Source organism: Micromesistius poutassou (genome assembly GCF_964030765.1).
Source record: "Micromesistius poutassou genome assembly, chromosome: 5".
NCBI lineage: Eukaryota > Metazoa > Chordata > Actinopteri > Gadiformes > Gadidae > Micromesistius > Micromesistius poutassou.
Genome location: NC_140275.1, coordinates 7,981,298 through 7,997,735, shown reverse-complemented (window position 1 = coordinate 7,997,735; position 16,438 = coordinate 7,981,298). Strand labels below are relative to the sequence as shown.

The window sequence follows — 16,438 nt, the reverse complement described above, 5'->3', positions numbered from 1 at the left end:
CCTGCTCCCCCAGGACCCTCTCCTCTAGGACCTGCTCCCCCAGGACCCTCTCCTCTAGGACCTGCTCCCCCAGGACCCTCTCCTCTAGGACCCTCTAGGACCCTCTCCTCTAGAGCTTTCCTAGGGCCTGCTCATGTCATGACAGAAACGGTATAGCCTACTATAAGATTGGCTGAGGATAGGCGCCATCCGTCACATCTCTGCTAAATAGGGTTCCACGGATGAGGGTCCTATTGGCCCGGTGACCGGGTGACCTCCCGTACTGAGTGAGGAGCAGCAGTTCCAGTTTCACATGCAGTGTCATCACACCCTGCTCAGTGGAGGGCTAGATTGAGGGTCTTTTATTATCGGTAATAAAGCCTTTACTGGGGGCCCCACTCTGATTGCAGGATAATTAGGTTGTGTGTGTGTGTGTGTGTGTGTGTGTGTGTGTGTGTGTGTGTGTGTGTGTGTGTGTGTGTGTGTGTCGTTCCTTTCCAAACGAGACCCCCCTCCCCCCGGTCAACAATTCCACCCGCGGACCCTGTTATAAGGTAAGCATTATAAGACTCTCCGGCCAAAAACCAAAAGTTGGCAGCCCTGATGCGTCTGTGTGCTTCTCGTGTGTTACATTTTACATAGGCTTATCCTGCCATCGGTGAGTCCAGAAACAACTAACTTGTGTGTTTAGTTTGATTGGATCGGAGGCTGCCTAGAAAGAGGAATCACAAAGTCGATGAAGTTACATACATTATACATTTGTCTTTAAGAAGGTTGTTTCATGTTATCCTGCTGTTGGTGAGTAGAAACTTACTAACTAGACTAACTAAGTGTGCACGCCAGTATATGTGGGTGGTTGTGTGCAGCGCCAGATCAAGCAAGGGATCATGAGATGGGATCCTTTGAGGCCGTGATGACCTCTGGGCTGAGTGGGATGTTAATTACATCCAGCAGAAGTAAAGGTTGTTTTTTTAAGCAGGTGATACAATGACCCTGAACGAGAGCGGGGGGACACCGATAGAGAGGAAGGTATGATACAGTAAAAACATTTAGAGCTGCACTCGTGACAAAAACCCTCCGTCATGTAACAAGCAGGTCTGAGGCATCGCTGTCAGTGCTTGTATCGTTAAATAATGCAATCTGTCTGCGATGCATGATTTCATCACGTTTCCTATCTTGCAATTCGTTAACCGTGCCAGTCCTTGGCTTCAAATCTACATGTTTTAAATACATACATGTTGCTGTCCCAAAGATATCCTTTCTGAGACCAGACGATGTAATTAAGACTTTCAATGAATTAAATGAATGCCCAGGTGGACGTGGTTCGTCTGCCCAATAACTTACCGCGTTACATCCGGCATGGCGGTCAGTGTATCAAAACACATCTACACACCTTCACTTAAAGTAATATTAAAACACCGGTAGGCCTATATGTGAGTGTTGGACCAAGACCAGTTTTTCGGAATGTCTCCTACAGGTCGAATTTGTGTCTTTCTAAGAAGATGAAGTCTGCTATGCAGTGTGAACTGTAAATGTTGTGCAGCATTAGAGTTAACTAACAAGGTTACGTCCAGCGGTCCACAGAGCTCTGTTTGTCTCTCTGGGGTTAGGGTTAGGACTGTACCCTCCAGCTTATCGCTGCATGCAGAGCTCCATTTTAAAGTTAAGAAAACATCGAATTCAGATAATATTGTTACAGTTTCCGTACTTAAAACAATGGACCGAGCGGCTAAAGAAATCGGGGATGAGAATGATCCTCTGATAGGAAGCCCTGACGGACTTGAGGAACGCCTCAAGGTAGGTCGTCCTTTAGTTCAGGGGTTCCCAACCTCTTTTGTTCCAAGGACCAGCATATTCATAACACATTTGGAGGACCGGTAGTGCCTGTATTTTAAGAAGCATAATTTTTAAACAAAGGATATGACAAATTCACAACAATTAAAGCAACAACAATGATATGCTTGAGTGTCAGGCTCCCTTCAACAATGCAATAATATAAAAACTACAATTTATAAGAGAAACGCAAGCAAAGTCCCCTGGGACTAAAGTAGTGCTTTTGTACTTTATTTGGAGTGCATTACAGTGCATTAGTGCTTAATTTACAGTGGTTTTATGTGTTGGAGCCTTGGAGGCAATACCATGACTCGTATTGGCTAAGTTATAAAATATGACAATTTTATTATTTCTATTTATTAATTATTTTATTTCAAGGCCCGGTATTAACGGGTCAGCGGACCGGGGGTTGGGAATCGCTACTTTACTGTAAACTAGCGACTCTACTTTACTGGGCTTACAGGCGAGCGAAGCAGACAGGCTGCTGCGGTTCACATCGGTTCACCTCAAGGTTGTACGAAATAAACATACATATTTTGTCCAACTTGGTCGATGTGATGCTTTCCTTTTTTCTGTTTTCTTTCCTTCCTTGCCTCGTTTTAGTTCCCAAACAAATCCCTTGTGTTTGCGGTGAGTGCAGCCTGCATAGGAGGGACCTTTCAGTACGGCTTTAACGTCTCCGTCATCAATGGCCCCTCCCAGGTATTAACCACAGCACCTGAGGGCGGGGGGCGGGACCAAGTCTAATACGTTGTGTAATAACGTGTGTGTGTGTGTGCCCATTTTGTGTACCATCCATTCATTGTTTCCTGCAGTTTGTGCAGAACTTCCTCAAACAGACCTGGCTGGAGCGCTACCAAGCAAACATCTCGGGTCATACCCTCACCCTGCTGTGGTCCACCATCGTGTCCATCTTCACCCTGGGGGGGCTGCTGGGGGGGTGCATGGGGGGGACGCTGTCAGTCAAGCTGGGGAGGTGTGTACCCGTGTACGAGTGGATGGCTTTACTCTTTGTGTTGGAGTGTGTCTTTAAATGGTGATGTTAAAGATCAATCGTTTGCGCTGCAGGAAAGGCTCACTGTTGGCCAATAATGTGTTTGCCATGGTTGCTGCCCTGCTCATGGGCATCAGCTACCCCACAGGGCTGTTTGAGTTGCTCATTGTTGGGCGATTCCTCAGTGGATTGAACGCAGGTGAATACATAGCATGTCTATATTCCAAATCTTCAGTCTTTCCTGTCGCGTCTATGGGAGAACTCCAACCCAGTGCCTCACGTTGTGTCTGGTGGTGTGCTGTCTTCCCCAGGGATTGGTTTATGCGTGCAACCTCTCTATCTGGGGGAGATCGCCCCGACCTCACTGCGTGGCTCCATCTCAATTGGCACCGTCATCTTCATCACCGGGGGAATCCTAACGGGACAAGTCCTCGGACTCAAGTGAGTGCTGACCACGGGGGGGGGGCGGGGGGGCACGACACAACAAATGCCCCTGATCCGTGTTCTGTTTCCTGGAGAGCAGAGGGGTTTGACGGGACCTGTGGGTGGTCTGGAGGGTTCCGTCCGTTGACGAGGAAGCAGGTGGAGGTTAGATAGTAGAGGGGTGGAGGGGTAGTTCTTGGTGGTCCCAAGGGTTCTGTCCACTCAATGGGGATTAGTGTAGAAACGGGGGGAGGCTATAAGGGGGGAGGCAATGCAGAGTCCAGGGGAACTCTGAAGAAGTGAGTCTTGAGTTTTTTGCAGGAAGCTTGTGAGGTCCTGATGTCGGCTGTCCGATGTCAGGATGGCCGATCACAGGTCCTGACCTGGGCTTCACACGCCACATGCTCCTCAGGGTCCTTGAGTTTGGATTCCACAGGCGATTGTTCTCATCAAGGCGGACCTCCTCCTGTGTTTGTCCAGGGAGCTGCTGGGGGATGAGCGCCTCTGGCCCCTCCTCCTCTCCACCACCTGCCTCCCTGCCTTCCTGCAGCTCCTCACCCTGCCCTTCTGCCCCGAGAGCCCTCGCTTCCTGCTCATCGACCGCGGAGACGAGGCGGGGTGTGTGGAAGGTACTTCACATGATGGTGCAGTGCAGCTGCATGTCTATTGTGCTCCTGATTCTCCTGAGAAGTTATGTCCTTCATGTGATGAGATCACAACATGTCATCACATTCTTGTAACAGTGTCATGTTATGGTCCACACAGCCTTCACAAATCCACAAATCTCTTAAGATATTGTTATTGATGAGCTGAACAGTCTCTTTCTTTCTTTCTTTCTTTCTCTCTCTCTCCAGCCCTGAAGCGGTTCAATGGTTCGGACCATTTTGTGAAGGAGAGGGAAGATATGGAGAGTGAACGGATTCTGGCATTAGGCGTCCAGGCCAAGAAACCCTGGGAGCTCTTTAAAGACCGCAGTGTGCGCTGGCAACTCCTCACCATCTTCATCATCAACTCTGCTCAGCAGTTGAACGGCATAAACGCTGTACGTCCAAATCCACAGCACTCCACCTATAGATATGTTTTATGAACAATTAATGCTTCACAGCGAGTACAGACCACACCGAAGGCGGGTCAGTTGGTTTATTGGTGATGAGGGTGTTGTTAGCAGGAAGGTGAATGTGATGGAGAACTTAGATAGTAAAGAGAGGTGGAGGGTTAGATGGTAGGGAGGTGGAGGGTTAGATGGTAGGGAGGTGGAGGGTGAGATGGTAGGGAGGTGGAGGGTGAGATGGTAGGGAGGTGGAGGGTGAGATGGTAGGGAGGTGGAGGGTGAGATAGAGGTAAGGTTATTATCATACTGAACTACTTTTATGTCTTTTTCTTCCAGATTTATTTCTATGCAGATTACGTATTCAGGCAGGCTGGTATCCCTGCCGATAAGAGTCCATATGCGACTGTGGGCACCGGCGCCTGTGAATGCATCACTGCTCTGACCTGTGTGAGTATGCGCTGTACCTTTATACTGGGGGCCCGTGGGTCTCTGACCTGTGTGAGTATGCGCTGTACCTTTATACTGGGGGCCCGCGTGTCTCTGGGCGGTCTCATGACGGCTGTCTTCCAGGGGCTGCTCATCGACCGTCTGGGCAGGAAGGTGCTCATCGTAGGAGGGTACTTCCTGATGTGCCTCTGCTGCGTTGGGGTCACCTTGTCCCTGACCTACCAGGTAACGTCCATTAGAGAACACTTCATTATCCCTGAGGGAAAAAAGGGTCACAGCAGCAAAGTCAAGGCAGAATAACAACTATATCTATGATTTATTTGTAATTTATAATAACAACTATATCTATGGTTTATTTTTTCTACTTTATAAAGACCAAAAAGGTATTTTTTACATTAAATGTATTTCTGTCAGCACACTTATTTTTGTTGTCTCTCCATCAGGACGCCAGCCCAGCCCTACCCTATGTCAGCATGGCCTGCATCTTCGCCTTCATCCTGAGTTTCGGTTTGGGACCAGGTAACGTCTGACTCACTAAGTTACACTCGTCCTTCTCTTGAGATCGCTGCCTGGTCAGAGGGACCGGGACGTTATCTCACGATTCTGATGCTGTCCACGGCCATCTGGTCTCTCTGTGAAGGTGGTGTAACTAACATCCTGAACACGGAGCTCTTCACCCAGACCACGCGCCCGGCTGCGTACATCATCAGTGGGGTGGTGAGCTGGCTGAGCTTCTTCACCGTAGGGATGGTCTTCCCATTCATCGTGGTGAGTGCTCACAGCAGGACATTTACATTCAGGGCATTTAGCAGACACTTTTAGTTTACCTTCGTTAAAGGCCCGTATTTCATTCGACTAACTGTTATTCCAACCCTCTGCATGTGCAGGACAGATTCACCCTCGGGCCAAATACAGATCCATTCTATTCTATTCTACGAAGGGGAATCAGAGAGGCTTTCTGTCTCAGACTCAGAGTCAGGGAGACGGACTCAGGGTCTCAGAGTCAGGGAGGACTCAGGGTCTCAGAGTCAGGGAGACGGACTCAGGGAGACAGACTCAGGGAGACAGAGTCAGGGTCTCAGAGTCAGGGAGACAGACTCAGGGAGACAGACTCAGGGAGACAGAGTCAGGGTCTCAGAGTCAGGGAGACAATCAGGGAGGACTCAGGGTGCCGTGTGGTTTGACCCCCAGACAGGGCTGAAGCAGTACTCCTTCCTGGTGTTCCTGGTGGTGTGCATCGGGGCGGGGGCATACATCTTCCTTGTTGTCCCGGAGACGAAGGGTAAGACCTTCCTGGAGATCCACCAGGAGTTCCAGATGAGAGAGGAAGAAAAGGAGAAGTCTGGATCGAAGTCTGGAGAAGTTGGACTGTCGACCCCTCTATGAACCAGTGTGTCGACCCCTCTATGAACCAGTGTGTCGACCCCTCTATGAACCAGTGTGTCGACCCCTCTATGAACCAGTGTGTCGACCCCTCTATGAACCAGCGTGTCGACCCCTCTATACTGCAAATACTGTACTACAGGTCAAAGACTGTTTTGGATCCTCTCTGTATTGGAATGCACCATCTTGAAATGCTTTAATTTTTTAATAAAGATGATTATATTTACATTTTCATACTTCATGATTCTCGTTAGTGCATAGTAACTCACACAAGCCAGTAATATGTAATTAGAATAATATGACTATTATAATATATCTATATTGCATTATACTAAAGGACGATATCATTTGGATGCTTTGTAATGACCAGTGTTAAAAGCACGTCGATGTAGACTGTGAAACATGAATACATAAATCCATTTAATAAATGAACCGTGTTAACTCCGACTGCTTTCACGTGTCAAATTATTTGGACTGCGTACGCATGCGTACTTCCGACACAGTAAGCCCCTCCCATATCAATGGCGACATCGGGATAATACCATGCTTGTTTGTTGACATCTTCTGTAATACCAAAGTTCAGTTGATAATAATACTTTTACTGAAGCAACAATGTCACGACTCATCGTTAAGAACCTTCCTAACGGGGTAAGTCCTTCACCCAGCGGCTACATCGTTTAGTTGGGCTTCAGTCTGCTCTGAACCAGAGCGACGAGCCAGCCTGTCCTCTATATCCATGTTGAGATGCTCTGTTGTCGTTATAGATGAAGGAGGAGAGGTTCCGGGAACTGTTTGCTGCCATCGGAACGCTAACAGACTGCACGTTAAAGTTTACGAAAGACGGCAAGTTTCGTAAGTTCGGTTTTGTTGGATATAAAACTGAAGAAGATGCTGTCAAAGCGCAGCAGCATTTCAACAGGAGCTTCTTGGACACATCGAGAGTTACGGTAAGGGATGAATAGGGTCGACCTCCAGCTGAACTCAAGCCTAGTATGTTTCCATGCCTGTAACTCTTCTTGTAAACATCTTGAGTTCTTCACTTGTTCTGTTCAGGTGGAGATGTGTAAGGCGTTTGGAGACCCCTCAAAAACCAAAGCCTGGAGCAAGCACAGCCAGACCGCGACCCCACCGGCACCCGCTGCCGTGAGAGACACAGAGAGCCTGAAGGTAAACCCTAACCTTAACCCTGACCCGACTCTAAACCTAATGCTGCAGCTCTAACTTCACCTTAAAACAAATAAATTACTACTGACTGACCAACCCGTTTAACACCCTGGTGAACCAGTGTCACTTCAGCATGTGAAGGTGCCTTCACTTAAAGGAAGACAATGATCACGGTCTCCGAGTGTTGAATTGTAAATTGTCTTCTGTCATTTCTTCCACAGAAGAAGAAGCCATCCATCAAGAAACTCGACCAAGTAAGTGGTTCCTTTTGGCTTAATAAAATGTGAAGAGATGCCTCTTCAACTGACAAGCTGTGATCATTTGCGTACAGTATGTAGCAGTTTGTCTCTGCTATTTGCTTTTATTCTTACGGCAGTAAAGAAGAACTAATCAAAACTTATGACTCTATCTGTAGTATTTTTATGAATTCAATAGACTGAGCTTTTGACCACGCTGACCTCTGACCTCTGACCCCCAGTTGGAGGAGGAGCCAGCCTTCAAGGAGTTCGTCTTGGTTCACACAAAACGAAACCAAGTGCCGACCTGGGCCAACGACTCCACGGCCCTGGAGAGCACCCGGGCGCCCGCCAAGGAGGAGACCCGGCCAGCCAAGAAACCCGCCTCCGACGACTACCTCAACTTTGACTCGGACCAGTCTGAGGATGAAGAGCAGGAGGAGGAAGAGGAGGAGCAGGGAACTGGTGCTGTGCCAGGTGGGCTGTCCGTCTCCATGTTTGGGTTGATAGTGATAATAACAACCTTTTAATAACAACCTTTTATATGTATATCATCTTTCATAGATAATGTAAAACATTTTGCTAGAGATATATCAAAACAACATTATTATAGATATAAAAAGTAGCAGAAATTAAGATTATAAGAAAGATACAGAAAATATGTATTTAACAGTGTTTAGGTAAAGATTTACTATTTTGATCAATGAGAGTTTAAGATCAGGAGAAAAAATAACATAAAATGAAAGTAAATCAGATAAAAACGAATGATAAAATAATGTCAATAAAATGCCTCCTTCTGGGTTCAGCTGAGCCCAAGGAAGCTCTCAAGAGCGGCCTGTCAGACATGGAGTACCTGAGGTCCAAGGTGGCCTCGACGGAGGAGACCATGGAGGAGAAGGAGGAGGAGGAGGAGGGAGAGGACGAGGGAGAGGAGGAGGAGGAGGAGGAGGAGGAGCGGACTCCTGGGGTCCAGGCGGACAGTGCTTATGAGAGCGGGGACAGAGACAGCCTCCCCAAGCCTGCTGTGACCCCCGGGGGGGAGAAGAAGAGAGGCAAAAAAGCCAAGCAGGAGGTGAACACTCACACGTTACTACACACACGTTATTCTGTCTTTACCCTGTCCATCCCCTGACCCGCGGCCCCCTGTTGTGCAGACGGAGCCCGCCACAGACTTCACGGTGAAGCTGAGAGGAGCTCCGTTCACCGTCAAAGAGGTGAGCGCTGGCGGACCTTTCTGATCATAATGCTCTTTTTTGGTGTCATTTTCAAATTCAAGGTGAAGAACCTTGAATTGTTTGTTTTCTACAACCTGGATGTAACTGTCTTCATCAATGATGACATGCTTTCTCTGTTGTCATGACAGCAACAAATCCGAGAGTTCATGACCCCTCTGAAGCCGGCCGCCATCCGGATCGGACGCAATGAGAGCGGCAGCAGAACCGGTGTGTGGAGCGTTAAAGATCTCCGCTCCTCCTTCCTCTTCCTCTTCCTCTTCCTCTGGGCTATCAACTGGTGGTGGTGTTTATGGGTTATGCGTCCTTATGTTAACTGTGTCTCTCTATCCCTGCTCCCAGGTTACATTTATGTGGATCTGCACTCAGATGCCGAGGTAGACAAGGCCCTCCAGAAGACCAACGATTACATGGGTGGGTTCTATAAATAGGCCGTTGTTTAACACACGTTGGTAAAGGTATAATAACGGTATAATATAATATATATATATTATTATATAAATATAATAATATAATAAGGTATAACAACGTGTGTGTACGTACGACTCACTGAGGACCTGTGACTGCAGGCGGACGCTACATCGAAGTGTTTCGTGTGGACGGCTCCAAGGACAGCGCCTGGAAGAAGAAGAGGGAGAAAGAGGCGGAGCAGAACTTCGCCAGAGCGCTGAAGGAGGACGAGGAAGAGGAGGACGTGGCCGAGTCGGGCCGCATCTTCATCAGGAACCTGCCCTACACCTGCAGCGAGGAGGACATCAAGAACCTGTTCACCCGGCACGGTGCGGTGGAACCTGGATTCAAATAAGTCGAGTTGTTCCGATACTGATACCAGTATGGGAAATACCTGCAGTATCCGCTATCTGCGAGTACGCAAGTCTATGCGCCAATCCAATGCTACACTATTACTACACACAAAGAACACGCATCACAAACACGTGTGGTGGTGTGCATCCTCAGTCAGAGGTGGAAAGTCAAACTGGGAAACGCGTCATCTCCGACTTACGTGCGTTCGAGCTACCAAGTCGTAAACGATGTGATGTGTATATGATGAAAGAAATTGTTGACAGTAAGTGAAGCGACTATACTGTCATCGTAAGAGAACCCTTCAATAAGAACAAGTGCTGTCAGTAGTGACATTATGCTTTATGCTGTATCGGTGGACATACTCGGTATTGGCCGATAAGTTCAGGAATATGAATTCGGAAGAAGAAAATGGTATGGAACATCTGTACAAATGACCCAGAGGAACGTGGTGTTCTCCAGAACGTTAACGGAGGTCCTCTCCCTGGAGGAACGTGGTGTTCTCCAGAACGTTAGGGTTAGGGTTAGGGCTAACTCTAACCCAGAGGAACGTGGTGTTCTCCTAACCCTAACCCTAACCCAGAGGAACGTGGTGTTCTCCAGAATGTTAACGGAGGTCCTCTCCCTGCAGGGCCGCTCTCCGAGGTGCTGTTCCCCATCGACAACCTCACCAAGCAGTCCAAGGGGTTTGCCTTCGTCACCTACATGATCCCAGAGAACGCTGTGTCAGCCATGTCCCAGCTGGACGGACACGTGTTCCAGGTGAGGTGACGCCCAGGAGGTAGAGCTGGTTGGCTGGTAACCAGAAGGTTGCTGGTTGGATCCCTGGCTCCTCCTAGCTGAGTGTGGAGGTGTCCCTGAGCGAGACACCTCACCCTGACGGCTCCCGACGAGCCGGCTGTCGCCCTGAGGGGCTGACGCCGCCGTCGCTGTGTGACTGTGTATGAATATTGTTTGGCAATATCGTAAAGCGCTTGAGTGGATACTGGTTAGAAAAGTGTGACATAAATGCAGTCCATTTATAATTGACCATGCTCCATCTCCACCTAATCATTCCTCCTCCTCCTCCTCCTCCTCCTCCAGGGCCGCATGCTCCACCTGCTGCCCTCCACCCTGAAGAAGGAGAAGGAGGAGTCGGCGGAGGCGGCTGGAGGCTCCTCCTTCAAACGGCAGAGAGACGCCAAGAGCAAAGCGGCCAGTAACAGGTACGCATCTCGTTAGGATGCTAATGACCTGTGAACTTTGACCCTTTGAACTTTGATACGGATCTCATTAGGGTGGTAATTAACTGTTGACCTGTGACCTTTGATACGCATCTCATTAGGGTGGTAATGACCTGTTGACCTTTGATACACATCTCATTAGGGTGGTAATGACCTGTTGACCTTTGATACACATCTCATTAGGGTGATAATGACCTGTTGACCTTTGATACGCATCTCATTAGGGTGGTAATGACCTGTTGACCTTTGATACACATCTCATTAGGGTGGTAATGACCTGTTGACCTTTGATACACATCTCATTAGGGTGGTAATGACCTGTTGACCTGTGACCTTTGATACACATCTCATTAGGGTGCTAATGACCTGTGAACTTTGACCCTTTGAACTTTGATACGCATCTCATTAGGGTGCTAATGACCTGTGAACTTTGACCCTTTGAACTTTGATACGCATCTCATTAGGGTGGTAATGACCTGTTGAACTGTGACCTTTGATACACATCTCATTAGGGTGGTAATGACCTGTTAACCTGTGACCTTTGATACACATCTCATTAGGGTGGTAATGACCTGTTGACCTGTGACCTTTGATACACATGTCATTAGGGTGGTAATGACCTGCAGCCGTTTGACCATGTTGTTTGTGTTGTTTTCAAACTAGTGAACTGTATATCTCTCTTTAAGCTCACATAACTGGAACAGCCTGTTTGTGGGGACCAACGCCGTGGCAGACGCCATCGCTGAGAAGTACAACACCACCAAGAGCCAAGTGCTGGACCACGTGAGTAGCCTCCTTCCTCTCCAGAGCGGCCTGGACGCCAGCAGGCCAAACTCTTTGAGGACAGGGTGTGAATACAGATGGACAGGTGGTTAGGTCGTATGCTTCACGCCTCCCCAGGCCGTAGTCTTCCCACATCCCTTCCCTGTGATCCGCCCTCACTGCACTTCATTCTATCGTACACTGAGAGGGACCCTTCAATACTTTATTCACCCCAAGTTTACCAGTAGCAAAGGCTCCACAACCCATATGTGTGTTTCCATGATACTGATAATTTATTCTAGTATCTGACTGCACCAAGAGGCTCTTTACAGTGTGTCCTTTTAGTGTCTCCGTGTTGTGACTCCTGTGCTCCGTCCGTCCCGCTCCAGGAGTCCCGAGGCAGTGTAGCGGTCCGCATGGCCCTGGGGGAGACCCAGATCGTCCAGGAGACACGACAGTTCCTGCTGGACAACCGGGTGTCCCTGGACTCCTTCAGCCAGGTAGGTCCCCTCCTCTCCCTGCTCCTCAAACCCTCTCCTCTCCCTGCTCCTCAAACCCTCTCCTCTCCCTGCTCCCCAAACCCTCTCCTCTCCCTGCTCCCCAAACTACCCCTCAGCTGGGGTCCCCTCCCCTCTGCTCCCTGCCTCTCATGGTCTCTGTGGGAGATTATGAGAGGCAGGATGCGGCAGTGGCTGGGATGTTTGACTCCTGCAAAGTCAAAAGGTTGTGGGTTCGAACCACATCGTCCAAAGCAGTCTAGTAGTTTTATAGTTGTATCTATCTGATGTTATCTTCTACGTGTCTCCGCCCGTCTGACCTGATGGTGTGTCCTCCCCAGGCGGCGGCGGCGCGCAGCAACACGGTGGTCCTGGTGAAGAACCTTCCGGCCGGCGTCACCCTGGCGGAGCTGCAGGAGGTGTTCGCCCCCCACGGCTCTCTGGGCCGCGTGCTGCTGCCCCCCTCGGGGCTCACCGCCATCGTTGAGTTCCTGGAGCCCACCGAGGCCAAGAGGGCCTTCATGAAGCTGGCCTACAGCAAGGTGGGGGTGATGGAGGAGGGGGCGGAGTCTGCTCTTTAACCAATAGAAACGAGCAGATGAAGAGAGGAGGAGGAGGGGGTGGGTGGAGGAGGAGAGGAGGAAGGAGTGGGTAGAGGAGGAGGGGCTGGGTGGAGGAGGAGAGGGAGAAGGAGCGTGTACGCTACAAGGCTTAGGTGCGTGCTAGAGCGAACACAACATGAGCTCCAGAATGGTGTGGTTCCCAGGCTGGCTGCAGCGCGGTCCCCATCACTAACTCTCTCACCATCTCCTCCGCAGTTCCACCACATCCCGTTGTACCTGGAGTGGGCCCCGGGGGGAGTGTTCAGCGCTGCGCCGTCTCCACCCGGTACGCTTCCTCCTCCCGCTCTCCACTCCCGGCTTTCTGTTTCCCGGCTTTGTATTTGTTTGCACAGAGCAGACGTTTGATGTGAGCTCTGGCGTGTCTCATAGATGCGTCCACGTCGACCTCTCCAGCACCGCAGGGAGACGCAGCCGTGAAGGAGAAGGAGAAGGAGGAGGAGGAGGAGGAGGAGGAGAGCGTTCCTGGTTCCACGCTGTTCATTAAGAACCTTAACTTCAGCACCACTGAGGAGACGCTTCAAGAGGTGGGCAGAGCAGGGTTGGAATTATATTAAAATACAAACTGCCTCCTCCTCTTCTCTTCTCTTCTCTTCTCTTCTCTTCTCTTCTCTTCTCTTCTCTTCTCCTCTCCGTTCCTCTCCTCACGTCGTTGACTCATGTGGAATATTATTTGTTGGCAGACATTCTCCAAATGTGGCAAAGTGACCTCCTGCACCGTGTCCAAGAAGAAGGACAAAACGGGTAAGGTTCACTATGTTATATTATGTTACTGTTATGTTATTTATGTTATGTTACTATGTTATTTTTATTACCCGCACTAAAAGAGTTCCTGTATTGGGAGGTGTTCATCAAGGGTTCTGTCTATCTAGTGTGTAGGATGCCTGCATGTATATTTGTATGTTGTTTATCAGCAATGTCTTACTTCTGCTCTCTGCCCATCCTTTTATTTTGGAAAAATAAGTAATTTGAATAAATTCCACAACTCACCAGAAGGGGGCGACAATGTAATCTAAAATAAAATGGGCTTCAGTCCCAAATTCTGGAATCAATAAGAAGATAGGAAGATATTTGTGGGCATGTTAATATCAGTAAGTCTGTTCCATGACACTGTCCCCTATGATTTCTACTTCCAGGCAAGATGCTGTCCATGGGCTACGGTTTTGTCCAGTATCAGAAGCCTGAGTCTGCCCAGAAGGCCATGAGGCTGCTGCAGGTACAGCCTCACTCCCCCAGCGAGAGGGGCTCCTAGTATAGTAGAACTCGCTTCAGTGCTTCTTATCTTAGTAACCTTACTAAGTACTACTACTACTACTACTACTACTACTAACCTAACCTTACTAACCCTAACCCTATTTATGATACTGATAGCTGACACCTGCACAAGAGGAGTGCCTTCTACATTTGTACTTAAATGACATAAATGACAATGACATCTCAGATTCTATAGCATCTGAGGGTTCGTATATTGGAGCTCAAACCTTTCTCACTGGATTGACCCTTCTCCCCTTCCGTCCCCCAGCACTGTTCTGTGGACGATCATCAGCTAGACATCAAGATTTCTGAGCGAGCCACAAGGTGAAAGGATGCTAAAAAACCAGAAAGAGTATGCTAATAAAATGTTAATGAGTATGCTTGTTAAAAAGCTATTATTAATTATTATTATCATTATGAAATATGATGATGTTTGAGCTCTGGTTTGAACCCAATGTGTACCGGAGAGAATAACATAATTCTGAAATTGTAATAGCCTACAACCATTTAAAATGTGCAGCAATAATCAGCACATATAATATGGAACTAATTCAACAAATACTTGACATCGTATTTTTCCCCAATGGTAAATGGCCGTGTTCCCCTGGTGGTGAACCACTGGCTTGGACTACTGGTTCCAGCAGAGCCCCCCTCAGCCTGATGATCAGTGGTTTGAACTGGTCTACTCTGGTCCCTCTCGTCTCCAGGTCTGACCAGGTGACCCACAAGAAGAAGCAAGCAGACAAGAAGCAGACGGGAACCAAGATCCTGGTCCGCAACGTCCCCTTCCAGGCCTCGGTCCGGGAGATCAGGGAGCTGTTCAGGTGAGTCTGCGCCCCTCTTTCTCCATCCTCTCTCTCCCTTCTCTCCCTCCTCTCTCTCCCTCCACTCTCTGACTCACATCACAGCATGACTCCATTTGGTCTACAAAATATTTGAACAAAGTTAATGATTAGATTAGGGTTTCACTTCAGCATCGCTCCTCTCCTCTCTCCTTTCCTCTCTCTTCCCCTCCCGTCTCCTCTCCTCCTCTCACCCCTCCCCTCCCCTCTCCTCTCCTCTCTCCTCTCTCCTCCCCTCTCTTTTCCCTTCTCTCCTCCCCTCTCCTCCTCTCACCCCTCCCCTCCCCTATCCTCGCCTCTCTCCTCTCTCCTCTCCAGTACGTTCGGTGAGCTTCAGACCGTCCGTCTCCCTAAGAAATCCGCAGGTGATGGATGCCACCGCGGCTTTGGCTTCATCGACTTCCTCACCAAGCAGGACGCCAAGGTGAGGGCATGAGCTTCTCATACACATACACACGCTGTGTGTATTTAGGTCAGGGTTTACCTTATGTTGATGCTTTTACTAATTCATATTTAATCAGTGTTAGTGGTCGATCCTTGCCCTGTCCTATGCTCTGCTGGTCGTTCATAATAAACCCTTCAGCTCCTAGGGCCCCGCAATTAGGACAAAAATCATAACAGCGATTATCTTTCCCGACGTTGTGATTTGTCATCGGGGCTGACGGAGACCTTTCAGTGGCCATCATCGAGATGAATACGCAGCTCGTTGTGAATCCCTATGCACCATGTGACACCGATGTGTGCTGAGGTCATGTGGTCATGCGTTGCGTCTCCAGAAAGCGTTCACGGCGCTGTGCCACAGCACCCATCTGTACGGCCGGCGCCTGGTGCTGGAGTGGGCAGACGGAGAGGACGCGGTGGAGACGCTGAGGAGGAAGACGGCGGAACACTTCCACGGTACCTCAGTGACCACAGCGGAATGAGATAAACTATGAACACAGTCGTTCCTGACTAATGGGCTGATTTTGTATCTCTCTCTATGTCTCTGTCTCGCTCTCTATGTCTTGGGTCACTCCCTCCTGTCTCTCTCTCTCGTCTCTCTCCCTCCTGTCTCTCTCCCTCCTCTCTCTCTCCCTCCTGTCTCTCTCTCTCCTGTCTCTCTCCCTCCTGTCTCTCTCTCTCTCTCTCTCTCTCTCTCTCTCTCTCTCTCTCTCTCTCTCTCTCTCTCTCTCTCTCTCTCTCTCTCTCTCTCTCTCTCCTCTCTATCTCTCGTGTCACTTTCTCTCTTCCTCCTGTCTCTCTCTCCCTCCTGTCTCTCTCTCCCTCCTGCCTCTCTTCTCAGTTGTGGATAAGAAACGCCGCCGGGCTGAGTTGATGGAGGGGATCATTGAGTCGATAGAAACTGGCGGAGCAGAAGACCAAAATGCGTAGCTTTGTTGTTCCTCAAAATGTTGTACAATACACAATGGTTTGGTGAACCGCGTGATTTCCTGTGGACGGGTGTAAAAAACAAAGTGTATGTTAAAGCACTACCAATGTTCTTCAAGAGATTGCAAATGTCCTGTTTGACATGATATCAAGAGGCAATATGGCTATTGTAGTAGGCCTAATTTTATGTATTAATAAAATCGAATGATTTATAATTACGTTCATGCTGTATTGTATTTTTTTTCTTTGTGACGAAGACGAGGGTCTTTTATTTTGAAAGAAAGTTTTGTGATCACATGACCAGAGTGATCATATGACTTCGTCTTGTA

The 16,438-nt window shown here is 48.8% G+C and overlaps 2 protein-coding genes across 2 annotated transcripts; both read left to right on the top strand.

Moving 5' to 3' along the window:
• Window positions 1-1,695: 1,695 nt before the first annotated feature.
• Window positions 1,696-6,113, top strand: slc2a11b (solute carrier family 2 member 11b; the record flags this gene model as incomplete). The annotated part of the gene is made up of 12 exons (XM_084468947.1): window positions 1,696-1,776; window positions 2,416-2,514; window positions 2,628-2,788; window positions 2,881-3,005; window positions 3,118-3,247; window positions 3,710-3,858; window positions 4,084-4,271; window positions 4,617-4,727; window positions 4,851-4,952; window positions 5,171-5,246; window positions 5,368-5,495; window positions 5,919-6,113. The coding sequence occupies 12 exons, from the start codon at window positions 1,696-1,698 to the stop codon at window positions 6,111-6,113; spliced, it is 1,545 nt and encodes a 514-aa protein (XP_084325073.1).
• Window positions 6,114-6,625: 512 nt separating this feature from the next.
• On the top strand, window positions 6,626-16,291 carry rbm19 (RNA binding motif protein 19). The gene is made up of 24 exons (XM_084467557.1): window positions 6,626-6,758; window positions 6,875-7,057; window positions 7,164-7,277; window positions 7,496-7,528; window positions 7,753-7,987; window positions 8,317-8,582; window positions 8,665-8,724; window positions 8,874-8,952; window positions 9,085-9,156; window positions 9,312-9,521; window positions 10,175-10,305; window positions 10,627-10,748; window positions 11,453-11,549; window positions 11,918-12,028; window positions 12,367-12,567; window positions 12,844-12,913; window positions 13,018-13,172; window positions 13,329-13,389; window positions 13,782-13,861; window positions 14,168-14,223; window positions 14,607-14,723; window positions 15,060-15,165; window positions 15,518-15,638; window positions 16,024-16,291. The coding sequence occupies exons 1-24, from the start codon at window positions 6,723-6,725 to the stop codon at window positions 16,110-16,112; spliced, it is 2,805 nt and encodes a 934-aa protein (XP_084323683.1). The 5' UTR covers window positions 6,626-6,722; the 3' UTR covers window positions 16,113-16,291.
• The last annotated feature ends 147 nt before the right edge of the window (window positions 16,292-16,438 follow it).

Coding starts and splice junctions, on each gene's coding strand:
- rbm19 (XM_084467557.1), top strand. CDS start 6,723: ATGTCACGACTCATCGTTAAGAACCTTCCTAACGGG. Junction 6,759..6,874: donor TTAAGAACCTTCCTAACGGG/GTAAGTCCTTCA, acceptor TTGTCGTTATAG/ATGAAGGAGGAGAGGTTCCG. Junction 12,029..12,366: donor CCCTGGACTCCTTCAGCCAG/GTAGGTCCCCTC, acceptor TGTCCTCCCCAG/GCGGCGGCGGCGCGCAGCAA.